At 48.9% G+C, this 13770-nt stretch overlaps 1 protein-coding gene across 1 annotated transcript; it reads left to right on the forward strand.

Moving 5' to 3' along the window:
• Window positions 1-625: 625 nt before the first annotated feature.
• On the forward strand, window positions 626-3829 carry LOC122378870 (forkhead box protein C2-like). Its single transcript, XM_043360492.1, has one exon. The coding sequence runs from the start codon at window positions 954-956 to the stop codon at window positions 2193-2195; it is 1242 nt and encodes a 413-aa protein (XP_043216427.1). The 5' UTR covers window positions 626-953; the 3' UTR covers window positions 2196-3829.
• The last annotated feature ends 9941 nt before the right edge of the window (window positions 3830-13770 follow it).

Below are 13770 nucleotides of genomic sequence, written 5' to 3' on the forward strand. Positions count from 1 at the left end.
ACGTATTTTTTTTCTCGAGATAGTCTGAACTCTTCTCAAGCAGATTTTCCTGAGAATGGCACCGATACATGAAATGGATCCGAAGCAGCACATGTTGCTTCTCATTTCGATCCATTGCACCCCGCTCCAGCTACCGTTCGGGCTCCCTCCCCAATATAAATGGCTGGTTCCGGTGGATCGGGTGAGTCGGCGGGCCGGTCCTACCGATAAACTGATCCACCCCTGAGAGGCGGGCTCCTTATGCCGATCTCGTCCGCCATCATTCAGATGTAAATGTGCGAATGTCGACGGGCGGTGTGGTCTGTTTAGACAGGCTGGCCGACGGTGGAGCATCCCTGTCGGTAATCCCTTTAGTTGGGGCTCGGACAATAGCCGGCGTTGGGCCGCATCGCCGGCGGCCACTGATCGATGACGGCCGAGGACAGCCCGCTACGGGCCACCCCTGTGAACGGTGACACCTCCTAGCCGTCCCATTGGCCGACGGTGGATGGGCGGGGCCTCGCCGTCGGACCCGCCGCCTTCGCCAATCACCGCGCAGCCTGACGTGACGTCACAGCATGGAGCGCTGCGACTCGCTCAGACGGGCTGGCCCTCTCGCGGCGAGCGGCGAATGTTGGTTTAGCCAGGGTCTTGTTTTCAATTCATTTCGCCTTGCCGTCAGTATTGTGCGCGGCGCGCGGTAAAGAAACAGGCTCCGTGTTTTCACAGTGATATTACTGTAAACCGGCTCGCGAACGGCCATAATACGAGTTGAAGAAGCCCAATCTAAACTCTCGGACCATCGATAAATATTTTACTGTTTATTGAATAAATGTGCCGCAGTGTTTGCCGTCGGTGACCGAGCTCGGCGCTGGTGCTGGTGTTGGTGTCGGCGGTGACCGGTGGCCGGCAGAGTTTCCAAGTGTTTCACGACGTTTCCCTCGGGCGGTCGGGCGCCGCCGTCGGCCGGCACAATGCACACGCTGTTCGGCGCCGACCAGAACGCCTACTACCGGCACTCGGGCACCTACCCGAACGCGCTGCAGCCCATGGCCGCCATGTCGCCCATGACGCCCATGAGCTCGGCCGGCTACGGCGGCTACGACCAGTACTCGGTGGCGGCGCGCTACAGCCCCTACGGCACGTCCTACAGCTCGCACCAGATGCCTGTCAAGGACATGGTGAAGCCACCCTACTCGTACATCGCGCTCATCACCATGGCCATCCAGAGCACGCCAGAGAAGAAAATCACGTTAAGTGGCATCTACCAGTTCATCATGGAGAAGTTCCCCTATTACCGTGAGAACAAACAGGGGTGGCAGAACTCGATTCGGCACAATCTCAGTCTCAACGAGTGCTTTCTCAAGCTGCCCAGGGACGACAAGAAGCCCGGCAAGGGCTGCTACTGGGCGCTCGACCCCGACTCGTACAACATGTTCGACAACGGCAGCTACCTGCGGCGCCGGCGGCGCTTCAAGAAGAACCGCGACGGCGCGGCGGCCAACGCCGACAAGAAGGAGCCCCGGCCCGGTGAGGCGAAGGTCAAGGAAGAGATTCCCGAGACCGGCGCGGACGGAGCGGCCACCGGCTCCGGCGCGCCGTCCCCCGTCGAGCCACCGCCGCTCAAACCGAAAACGGAGCCCATCGAGCTGCCCGTGCTGGCGACGGGCGCGGCGGCCGAGCCGTCGGAGCCGCCACCGCCGCCGCCTCCGCCGCCGGCCACGGCCGAGCCGCCCATCTACACCAACATGGACTGTCCGCCGCCGGCGCCGACACCGCTGGAGCCACCGGCCTGCTCGGCCAACAGCGCCTTCAGCGTCGACTCTCTGATGACGTCCCGGTCATCCCCGGCGCAGCTGGACTCTGTGGCTGCGTACACGCCGGCGCCGCGCGGCCTCTACCCGTCCGAGCTGGGCTACACGCCCCAGTACTCGGACGAGATGGCCTGCATGGCCGCCTCGGCACAGAACATGGTGCAGTACGGCGGCCGGGCCGGCTGGTACCAGAGCGAGCCGCCGCCGCCGCCGCCGCCGCCGCCAGCCGCCGTCACCACCGAGCCCTTCCCCTCTGTGCGGGAGATGTTCGAGAGCCACCGGCTGATCCCCGGGTCCATGACCTCGTGTCAGGTGTCCCAGCCCAGCCCGAGCTCATGTCAGCTCGGATTCCGGCCCAGTTCGCCCTACAAAAGCTTCTACCAGGACTGCCACAAGTACTGACCCGCCCCGCGTCTCTAGTGTCGCCGCGACGGACGTGGTGCGCTAAGACGGACCCGGCGCACTGAGACGTACTCGGCGCGCCGCGGCTGAACCGGCCGCCGTATCTGGAGATGTGATTCGGCCGTCAAACTCGGGCGAAGCAGGCGTCTTCTCCGGCTACTGACGGTGAGGATTCAGCCAGCGCAGAGACGTCCATCACACCAGCGCAGGGAATCTCATCAGCTGAGGTCAGCCAACTACACGTCCCACTAGCTGATGGCCATCGGCTGCCGGGCGGCGCCTGGACATGCCATCAGCTGGCCATGCCACGTGCCGCTCTGGGCTCCCGGGCGGGGTCTGTCAGACCGCTTGGCAGACGGCCGCCGCCACCGCGGGGCGGGCTCTCGGGGCTGTTTTATTTGTCGTCAGGCGGAGGCGTCTGCGTTTGTTGGTATGCTGTCATGTGCGGACGGGTCGGATGAGGGTATTACAGGTGTAGGTCTCTAGTGGAGGTGTGGGGAAGGCGCCCTGGCGTTCTGTCGTAGCAATAGCTAGGGTATTTATCGTGTGCGCGTGCGCTCGACTTTGATAATTGGTCGGCGCCCTGCTCAGTGCGAGCTGATCGGCACAGCTCTGGGGTGGAGTTGTCTTTCTTTCCGATTATGATTGTATTGATTGTTGGGTGTACCTGCCATTGTTCGGTAAGCTCTGAAGGGGATCCGCTCTGCAGGCGCGGAGAAACACCCCGCCGCCCGGTGCCGGACGCTTCTTTAGCAGTAGCATTGCTTACTACGGAGCGTGCTTGTCGGATAATGGAACGAATGCGGGTTGAGGTCAGAAGCTAAAAGGACACAAACTGATGGGACGAAAGGTGTTCATAAGTATTCCTGCGCATAGAGAAACACTGTAATTATTTGTAAGTCTTATTCAGCTTTGTTCGGTACTAGAAACATTCTATTGGGTAGCCTCACAGCAAAATTCCTGTTGTACTTTAGAAACTGGCCATGTGTCGTCCTTACAATTATCTGTGTCTACTTTAGGGGTTGACTTTCGTCGTTCCAGCCAGGTATTTGGTGTATACGATGCCGTAGTATGTCGAGTTTTGTTATTGCTAATCAGTCTTTATATGTGAGATATCTCACGGACAAAGTGTCGCCGATGTTCGAGCAGCGTCTCTTCTTTGTACCCTCTCGGATAATGTGAGCCGGTGTGGCGGTCGTTGGGGATGGGCCAGTGTCGTTCAGGGTCCCAGCCGTACATAACCGCCAGTGATCGCGGAGCGTCACGCCGTTACAGGTATTTCGAGGCCAGCCTTCTGACGGTGCGCCGGCGGGCGCTCCGGTCACTGTGCGGGGTGGTGTCGAAATCCAGCCCCTCTTCTATCAGTGTTGGCCGTGGGGGGTACCGAAATCTGGCCCACTCCGATCACAATGTGGGGTGGTATCGAAATCTGGCCCCCTTCGGTCACTGTATGGGGTGGTATCGAAATCCGGCCCGGCCACCGGCCGAGCGCTGCCATATTCGCGAACATTGAACTATTCGTTTGATAGATGATGCACATTGTTTTGTGTTAACTAGTCAGATTGTGTTTGACGTTGATAAATATTGTAAATAGCCACTGTAAAATGCGCTGACTAAATAAAACTAGAACCGCATCTCTTTTTGTAGCTGGGTTCAGCGAGCAAGCAATTTAATCGAAACCAGAACCGACACATGCATCAAACGGCAGGAGCAAAGGATTCCAGGTCGAGCTAGTGGGAAATATCGTGTCGGCAGCAAGAAAATGTCCGAAAAGATGCTACGATGTGGGGTAGCATGTTACACTTCTATTTCGTGGTTCCTTCGTAATTATAACGCTGTTTAACCGTCTTATCGTAGACGATCATAAGTCTCCCTTCTAATAAACATGCGTTTTCTTTTTATTTGCAGACAAGAGCAATAACGCATAAATCCTTATTGGTCTTCACACGCGCCAGAGAAGACTAGTCAAACATGGCTCTATCTCATATCATGCACATTTATCTTTGCTCTAACGCCAAGGGCACTAAGCGTTGCCGAACTGACCGGGGTCGGTGTTCGTGCACGAAATTCAGGCCCAGGTGAAGGGATGTGCGCCAATAAGCATCCTTTGGCGGCCATGTTTCAACTTACCCCGACCCTCCGGTGGCCGACCTTCTCACGGTTGAAGTCCAATTAATGCAAACATGATAAGACCAGCCCTTCATACTTGGTAATCTTACAAAACAAAAGAAATGATCAACTAATATTGGCCGTTTTCACGACGGAACTTTCGCAGAGGAACTTATTTGATACCTAAAAAGTACCTACCCTTAGAGGCCTTAACTTCTCTCAAACTGAAATATTTTATGTTCAAAATAATTTTAGAAGTTTAAATCCGGGCATTTTTTGCCCTCAAATCACTTATTTATTTACAAACACAGCAATTTTTGGTTCTAGTAGCCCACCTTTCGACTATGAGGTATTAAATCAGCGTGGCAACTTGCTCCCTCTTTGCTCCCTCGGGTATCTAATTCCGGAATTCTTAAAAACAAGGAAAGTATATATCGAGTTCTCTTTTATACCTATTCAGTTATGTTTTAATGGTGATTAAAATATGACAAATTTTTTAATTACATTTCATATAAGAAAACACGCAAAACAATGAAACAAAAATAACTACGGCAGATAATTACCTTCAGGTATCTAATTCCGACCAATCAGCACCTCAGTAGGATATGACGTCATACAAGAATGGTGGTGAGGGCCGTTTGCAGTCCCGGCCGGTAGGTCACGTGACCGCCGGGCGCCTCGGGTCACGCGGCGGCCGGGAGTCGGACGCGGGGCGTGGTCGCGGGCAAGGCCCTATATACCAGGTAGGGTCGTCCGGCGATTCTACCTTTTCGTGACGTCAGCTCGTAACGTCATTTGGAGTCAAGTCTCGAAGCCCCGTTCAATCCCCATGTAAATGAGCGATTTTCGAAGCACTGTAGAATGAAGTTTGCACAAGATATATCAAACCTAAGTATCTTATCTGAAAGAGCAGACAATTTTCTGCAAGTTATCTATTACGTGTTTTTCGCTAAATCTTTTGCTTTTTTCACAAAAGCGTAAAATGTCCCCCCATGTCTCCGCAGCCTCCCTGCCGCCGGCCGCCGCGCGGTCGCGGTAGTGTAGTGGTTAGCGTGCCCGCGCAGTATTCCAAAGGTCCCGAGTTCGAATCTATGCGGTGCGGAACTTTAATTGCAATTCCAAGCTGAATATACGCACATCCATAATAAATTATTATTCGTATAGCTAAACTGTCACCAAGCTATCCATATAAATTGACTTCACCCAAAATATCGGCAAGATTCTATAAAAATATAAATTCAAATATGGCGGCTTGGACTGCCGCGTGCGTTAGGCTCCGCCCATAGCTCCGCCCACATGCGTGACGTCATTCGTGTTAGTGGACACACGCGGAGATAGGGGACGACATGGGCCTGGTCGCGGGCGGACGCGCGGGGCATCATGCTTTGCTTTGCTTGCTTTGTCAACTTCATATAACTTACTATCGCATTCGTGTGAAAGCCAAACACTGCTCAGTGCCCTTAGAAATTGAGTTTTGGAAAGCTCAAGTCCCTATAGCTCCTCAGGTCGGCAACAGTTGAAGCCTCATCTGAACCCATGTGAAAAAAAAACGAGGGTAAGGAACCTTGTGTTGCTTTTTCTTTTACCGTCATAATTATCTCAAACCATCACAATTTTGAGTTGCCACATTGTCTGCTTCACTACATTCGTGTAAAACTTGGGTGAAGGCTGGTGGCTCAAAGAAAGGTGAAGATATTTCTTTAAGTGCCTAATCCGTGAAATTGAAATATCCCGGCTTTACAAATCTACACTTTTCATTTTCTCCACGATACATTTTTTAAAATTGTTTAAATTTTATCTACATTTGTTAAAATCGGGGCTTTGGTTTTGTGTAAACTAGATCATAAAGTTTACTATAGTTTTGTGTAACCTGATGGCTGAAGAAAATAGTAATTTTGCTAAAATGATGTGCGGAAATTTGTTGCTTTCCAAATCAAATTACTCATACCTATATTTCATTCAAAATTAGGAGGCATTATTACTGTTTTTTCTTGTAACATGAACTGAGTTTGGGTACGGTGCTCCGGAAACGTTGTGGAACTTTAAGCTAGCTAGAGCAGTTTCCATAAAAATTGTTTAGATAGTTGACATGGCTTGTTGACAACTCTTTTGCTGTTTCTAAAAAAGTGAAAAAAATATTTTCCTGCATTAAGCACACAAGGCATGTTATTCTCATAAGCTATCGAATGTGTGTGTGTGTTTTTTTAAGCTGTTTTTTTTTTAAGCTTTTAAGCTGCAACTTCAGTTACTTCACTTTAGAACATATTGCCCAGAATGCGTCACTGATCATGAGCTGGTATATCATATCATATGTAGCAAATACATAAATGAGAATAGTGTGTCATGAATTTTTGTGCATGCTTCTGGATCATCTGTAATTACATCAAAGGCTCGGCTCAAGAGTGTCCTGCCGACCAGCTTATGCCCAACCCTTTCTGTCCGCAGAACGTCGCCTGCGACTCCCGCACGCCGTTTGCCCCGGCCGTCCGTACTGGTCTTCGCGCTGCGAGCCGCGCTGGAGTTCGCGGCGGCGTCGTGGAGCTCCCATCGGGACGGCGTGTGATGCCCGCGTCGAGCTTATAAGCCGTGAGCTTCGATTGGCGGCTCACGCGGTCACCAGCTGTATGTACAGCCTCGGCCCCGACGACCCCGCTAATGGCCGAGACCGGCATACCCCCGGCATGGGTCCGCTGTCCGGCGCAGCGCTGGCCGCCCGCATGCTATGCTACTTTTGGCTGTATCGCTGCCCAGCGGGAGCGCGCTCCACGCTGCGGAAGAGGTACACGTTGCGACCCGACTGAGGACTGCAACCGGATGGTGACACGTCGGCCTCTGCGCCCTGGCCGGGGCAGGCGTGACCGACGTCACAGTGGAGGAACGCCCAAACAAGACCAGCCCACCGTCGGAGCAGCATGGAAATATCATGTTCTGCCTGGACGTCGGACCCGGCGGCCGCAGTGCACCTGCACACGTGCGGAGAGGGGCGCTGGAGGCTACTCTGGAGCTTCTGCCATTCCGCGGCGCGACTGCTGGCAAAACGGCGGCGATTGAGGCGGTTGGGAACAGCTGCAGCAATGGTGATGGCGGTGATGGCGACATGGCGGTTTGGGACTTCATCTCAGCGCGGCCGCCGCCCAGTCGCCGCTGCGCCCGGCTGCTCAGCCACCTACCGGGCGGGGTGGCCCTTACGGCCCTCACACCCGTTCGGTCTGCGGCCACGTTGTGGGGTGGCGGTCGCGGGGTTAGCGGCGTTGGACTTCGTCCTTTATCCAGACTGCACCGTACCATCTGAACGGATGGATCTGCCAAGAAAGATGACATCCAAGGCGGCTATGAGGCGATCACAAAGCTTCACCAAGAGCTTCTCCTTCATGGGGCCGGCCGGCCGTTAAGTCGCAACACCGGCTGCCGAGTGCCAACAGCTGCGTGCGCTGGCGCCGACGCGTTGTGGGCCGCGCTGCTGACGCCCAAGCTGCGATATCAACCATCTATGAATAAGTGGCAGCGGTGGCGGCTTGTCAGTTGTTAACGTGCCTTAACAGACGTTGCGAATAGCCCGCGTTGGAATCGCATGGTTGGGAACACAACGCAAGTAAAAATGGGCTTCCTTGATGAACCTACTTTTTAAGCATTGTAGCCTTTGTAATTTTGGATGTTTTGCTGTAGATATTATTTTCTACATATATACTATATAGGCACTCACGTGCTTTAAATCGCGCAATGCAATTGAACCATGGTAAAGACAATGATAAATGAACTGAGAGCTGACATGCCCCATGCTTTGTGTGTGTGTGTGTGTGTGTGCGTGTTTTGTTTTTTGTTTTTGGCGAGTCGATAAAAGTGGTTTTGGACACTGGATGAGTTTTTAGGGGTGTGGTGAGGGGGAATGTAATTCCACAGACCTTTTGTCAGATTCACCAATGCAGTAGGTCTGTGCGGTATTTAGATATCGGAGCATTCTTTGAAAGTCGTGAATAGGGCAACTGAGTACCTACCTATAGCCGTGATATCCCCTCACAAAAACTTCTTTTAAATAACCGGGGATAAGTACATAAGCAGAGTAATTGCTATTACGAACACCTAGGTATCACAATGCTGAGCGAATAGGAAAATCTATAGATGGAGAATTGTGCCGCGTTACGGGTGCTCGGGCGCAGCCAATCCAGCGTTACCCCAGCGGTGACCTTGACCCGCATCGTCTGTCTCGGCTCCAAAGCCAAACCGGCGTGGAATTGGGAGCGCTCGAGCACTCATGGTCCAGCGCAATTCTCCACCTGAATCCATTCCTGATACACATTTGCTTGCTCATAGTCATGTAACCCCGGTAAATTCATCTAACTTTCATATTGGTCGCTCCATAGACAGATGGCCACAGATATCAACTTAAAAGGCCATTGTTGCATTCATTTAGTGGAGATCATTAAAGAGCTGTGATAGGCCACAAGTCGCGTGACATCATACGTGTAACAACCAATAACGTCGGCCTGCAAAACCCAATGGAAGCGGCTAGCAGCGTGCAATAAAACAGGGCGCTGCTTTCTAAATGTCTGTCGTGCGCCATAAATGAATATATCTTTTGTAGTGTGGCAACTCAGTATCTTTTTTTTAACTATTGTACTAGTATTTAATAATTTCATAATTTTATAATTGTGCTTACGCTTTATGTTGATGTTAGTGATAAATCCTTAGATAAAGTAAATCGATGTGATATTTAATAGAAAAATAGCAAACTAACGCGCCATTCATTCGAAAGCTGGTAAACCTACTAAAAAGAACTACTAAAATTCCTGAGGAACCAAAGGATTATATTGGTATCAAATAGATGCCTGCTATTCCGTCGTGAAAACGGCCATTGTGGATATATATTTCACATAATAAAATAAATGGCATCGAAGAAAATTGACTCGAAGAGTCGACAAGCAAAAACTACTTTTGCTGTCGTAACTTACCCCAGTGTGCACTGTCTACAGGGCGACTTAGCGTTCTATCTAATCTGAGCCTGCATTAGCACGTAAAACGTACGTAGCCTTTCTGTTAGCGTAAATATTGGTGCCTTACCAACACTTAACAGTATTTTTAAAGATATTTGACTTGTAACAATTCTTACACCTGTAACAGATAGCCCCACTCTCCCCTAATGAGTATGTCGGATGACAAGTTAGCTATGGTAGCCCAACAACTTCAACGCCCTGACAGTATAACATTTATGCCTCGGAGCTTAACTGAACGAAATTCTAATGACTATAAGCTCAGGCACTGGTATGTGCCTTCTGGGGCCTAACCAAAGCTATGTCCGTAGTTTGGTTTGTCCCATTCTTTGTTTCCCTAGTTGCATCTCGTTTCAGCAGCAGTTTCCATCACGTCGCCAGCATTCACATTGCACGTTGCGATGTGGCGGTGACGGTGTGGTAGCAAACACTTGTTTTGTTTAGCCTTTTGTCAAACGGTAGCGGAAAAGCGAAGTAGATTTATTCTCGAGTCCACTAGAAAGTGCTTCTTTTTGGGTGACAGGTTCCGCTATCCCCTACTCTGCAACCAAACAGGAGCTCCGCGAGAAGCAGAGTGGTGGACCGAAATTACGCAACGCCATGGCCTCTGCTCAATGCGTATAATTATGGCATCGGTCTCCGCCATTGGAAAATCGGCCTGCTTTTTTAGTTTACGGATGATCTATGTATGCATATAAATCTATCTAGAGATCTACCTATGCATATCTATTTGCACATATAAATGCATTATGCGACCGAGATTGTATGCTACAATTCCCTCCCCCATTCACTCATTATTGTTCAATTTACATACATCTCTTCTTTTCATCTGTGTCATTTTTATGTCTCCTTCACTCCTTTTCCTCCCTCTCGTCCTCCACTTAATTTCCTCCCTCTCCCTCTTACCTCTCCGTCTCATTATTATCTATAATTCTCCTATCCCTCTATCCTCCTATCTCTCTGTCCTCCCTCTCCCTCGGCTCCCCTCTCCTCTCCCCGCGCTGACGTGTGTCGCTCGCCCGACCGGGCCATCTCTCGCCGCCTTATTTACCGTTTCGCGCCAGTCGTGCGACGGGGCTGTTTGTAATATTTATACACAGCCACACCTAACGACAAACGGCTCCAGGAGCCATCACCCGCCGCTCGGCGACCGTCCTCTCACTCCCCCTCCCCTCTACCAGACTTGTAAACGACTCAAATTTTTTTTGAGTCGATTCTTTGTTTGAGTCTGGAAATTTGAATCGATTCATCAAACGACTCATGATGTTAAATTTAATTGATTCGAATCAACTCATGACTCATCAAGTTCCACGATAAAATGATTCGAATCAACTCATGACTCGAGCAACTAGCCAACGGAATGATTCGAATCAACTCATGACTCACACATTTTGATGAATCGATTCAAATCAACTCATGACTCACGACATTTTTATTGAACTTATTTCATTCAACCCATGACTCACTATAGGCATTTGTTGATTATTTGACTCAAAGCTATGATAAAATGAATATGCCGCATACCACAATTGTATTAAGCAGCATAGTAGCCTTGACCAAAGATTCAAGCAGCTACCTAGTAGGACTAGGTACATAGGTACCTACTTTGGCAAACATGGTTGATTGTGATGCAGTTTCCAGTTCCTAAGTCCCAATTCCACTTTTGAATTCTAATATTCCTGCAGATTGGGCTACCTATTCTGTAGCATACTGGTCACTGCCCGCTGGTCAGTCTTGCTTCAATTTCTTATCCTGTCACCTACAACAAAGCAAACAAGTTCTAACTGCAAACAGTCCAGAAAATACTTCAAATGTTTGTACACATCACTTCCATTCAGTTTGCTGTACACACCCAACAATATTTTGGGCTGTAGAAATCAAATACCAATAACATATGAGGTAAGTATGGCTGAAATCCATTTATAATGGACACAAATCCAATTGAAGCAAGGTTGACCAGTTGCAAATCTTACCTGCCTTTTCAAAGACATTGACATACCAATTACCAAAGTCACTGTGCCCACCGGAAATCGCAGTTCATGTCTGATACCCATGGCCTTGGTTTGATATTTAAATGCATTTCATAACTCAATCAGCTTTGAAATTATTTCTATCTGTATGAAATGAATCTAAGGCATTCTCCAGAAGCCGTGATGTTGAACAGATTTTTAGCCAACTGGCGCCGCATGGTGGCGCTAGCAGAGCGTATAACACTAGCGCTCTACTAGCGCCATCATACGGCAAAAGCTGGCAAATAACTGAGTCAATACCAATGCCATTCTCCAAGGCCAATGATTCCGTGTTGATATGAAAACGGCGCATTTGAGCGTCATATATGCTCAGCCTTACGCACGCTAATCTACTGCATAAAGGTAACAATTTTGGAACACGATCGGGAAGAGGACAAAGTCTCCACTCTAGCACATACTAAACGCCTAATGACATTGATACAAAGACCCCGAATGCATTGACGAGTAAATGTGCATCAGGAACGGATTTTCCTACTTGTTCATCATAGTGATACGTTTGTAATACGCAATTACTCTTCTCATGGATCCCAGCTCAAAGACGCTAAGATCAAAATCAGGTCAGTCCCAGAAACTTTGGTTTTTATTCTTTATCTAAGTACTAACAACAAATTGTAGTTTGAATTGGCACTAAGTCATGATCGCAACCTTGCGGTACTTTAATGCCATTTCGATTTTGCAGTACTTTAACGCCAACAAAATTTTGCAGTGTTTTAACGCGTGCTTTGTCTTGCTATTGGTGTCGACATTTCTGGCGGACCTTACAGTTTTATGTTTCTCTATTTTGATTTTGATTTTCTGGTTTGGGACGTTATATAGTTGATATTTGAAGGACTTATGTATTCCATTCTAAAAACGAATATCTTTTACTAAGAATATTAGCAAAGGTATCAGTATATTTATCTTGTTCCATATTTGATGTTAGGTTCTGACTGATGAAGTCACTGCTCCATGGATCCCCAGTTCACATCATTTTTAGCAGCTGTAGTAAATGGGGCTTAGGTGAGCATGAAATTCATTGTTCTTCTTACGCCTTATATTAATAAATATGACCTGAATCTGGTTCTAAAATACAAACTGTGAAGCGAAGTGAAATGACCATGGCATGAGTGTTTTACTTTGCAACACAAGGTTGCTCAATTGGAAAGAAAATATTTTCTTCTTGCACAGTACACAATTTTCCAAATGAATTTCGGGAACGGGTCCATCTGGTTCCAATGCTGACCTAGACCGGGTCTGACCGGTTCTGGAAATGTGCCAGTCAGACTGGGTCCGGGTCAGGGTCCCAAAATTTTCCAGTTTTGCCACCTCTAGTACCTAGGTACCAACTGCCAAATGCTTTTGGCTCAGTAGGTGCCTGTGCCTGAGCCTCTGAGGCTCTTGTAAGTCTGAAATATGGAGTTAAGTGATGGCTAAAGCTGAGGGGGTGATCTAGCATTGATTATTAGGGTGTTGATGGTGACTTGTAAACGACTCAAATTTTTTTTGAGTCGATTCTTTGTTTGAGTCTGAAAATTTGAATCGATTCATCAAATGACTCATGATGTTAAATTTAATTGATTCGAATCAACTCATGACTCATCAAGTTCCTCGATGAAGTGATTCGAATCAAGTCATGACTCATCGAAAAACGGTTTGATTCTGAGTCGATTCACGAATCAACTCAGAGTCGTTTACAAGTCTGCCCTCTACCCCTGTCCCATACCTCTCCCATCGTGCTCTGCTCAACACAGGACAACCTACCAGGCACTCAAATCGGGTTTTTGGCTTCCTGACCGCCGCTGGAACTTTTCGGCGAGTAATGTTATTACCGAAACGAGATGATTATTTGATTTGAAGCTTGTATCTCCGATAACAGCTCGCTATACTAGAAGTCAAAATGAAGAATGCTGTTTTTGCTATTTGTTGTTTTTTCTCTGATATTCTGGCTGCAAATGTAATTGGAAATGAATATCGGAAAAAGGGCGCCTTTGCATTTTGTGCGTCCGTCTTAGCTCTGTCTGCATACATTTTGCCTTCAGATGAGTCATTTTGCAGTTGCCTAAGCCCACCCACTGGTGGATCAAGGGAGGGGGCATGCGGCGCCCGAAATTGACAAAATTTTGCGGTTTTCGAGAGTGAAGAGAAAACAAAACATCTTTTAAGAAAACTTTGTTTTAAACTGCTCAGCAGTGCGTGAGAAATTGAAATCCTGGGATTTTTGAGAAATTAGAAGAAAAAAAACTTTTTGGGGTATGCCATCCCCAGCAGCATCCAACACCGCCTTTCTGGGTTCCACAGTGGTCCCACGACCCACACTCAGCGTTTCTGCGATCTACTGACGTCATTTGTCTGGCGCGCGCCGGCCGGCTGATGACTGAACACACCCTCTGTCGGCCTCACTCAAATAGCCGAACTCGTCCCCTGTTCGCGCAGATTTTATTCCAGAATGAGCTTTTGATTATTTAGCAT

Source organism: Amphibalanus amphitrite, unplaced genomic scaffold (assembly GCF_019059575.1).
Source record: "Amphibalanus amphitrite isolate SeventyFive unplaced genomic scaffold, NRLGWU_Aamphi_draft 000066F_arrow, whole genome shotgun sequence".
Classification (NCBI taxonomy): Eukaryota; Metazoa; Arthropoda; class Thecostraca; order Balanomorpha; family Balanidae; genus Amphibalanus; species Amphibalanus amphitrite.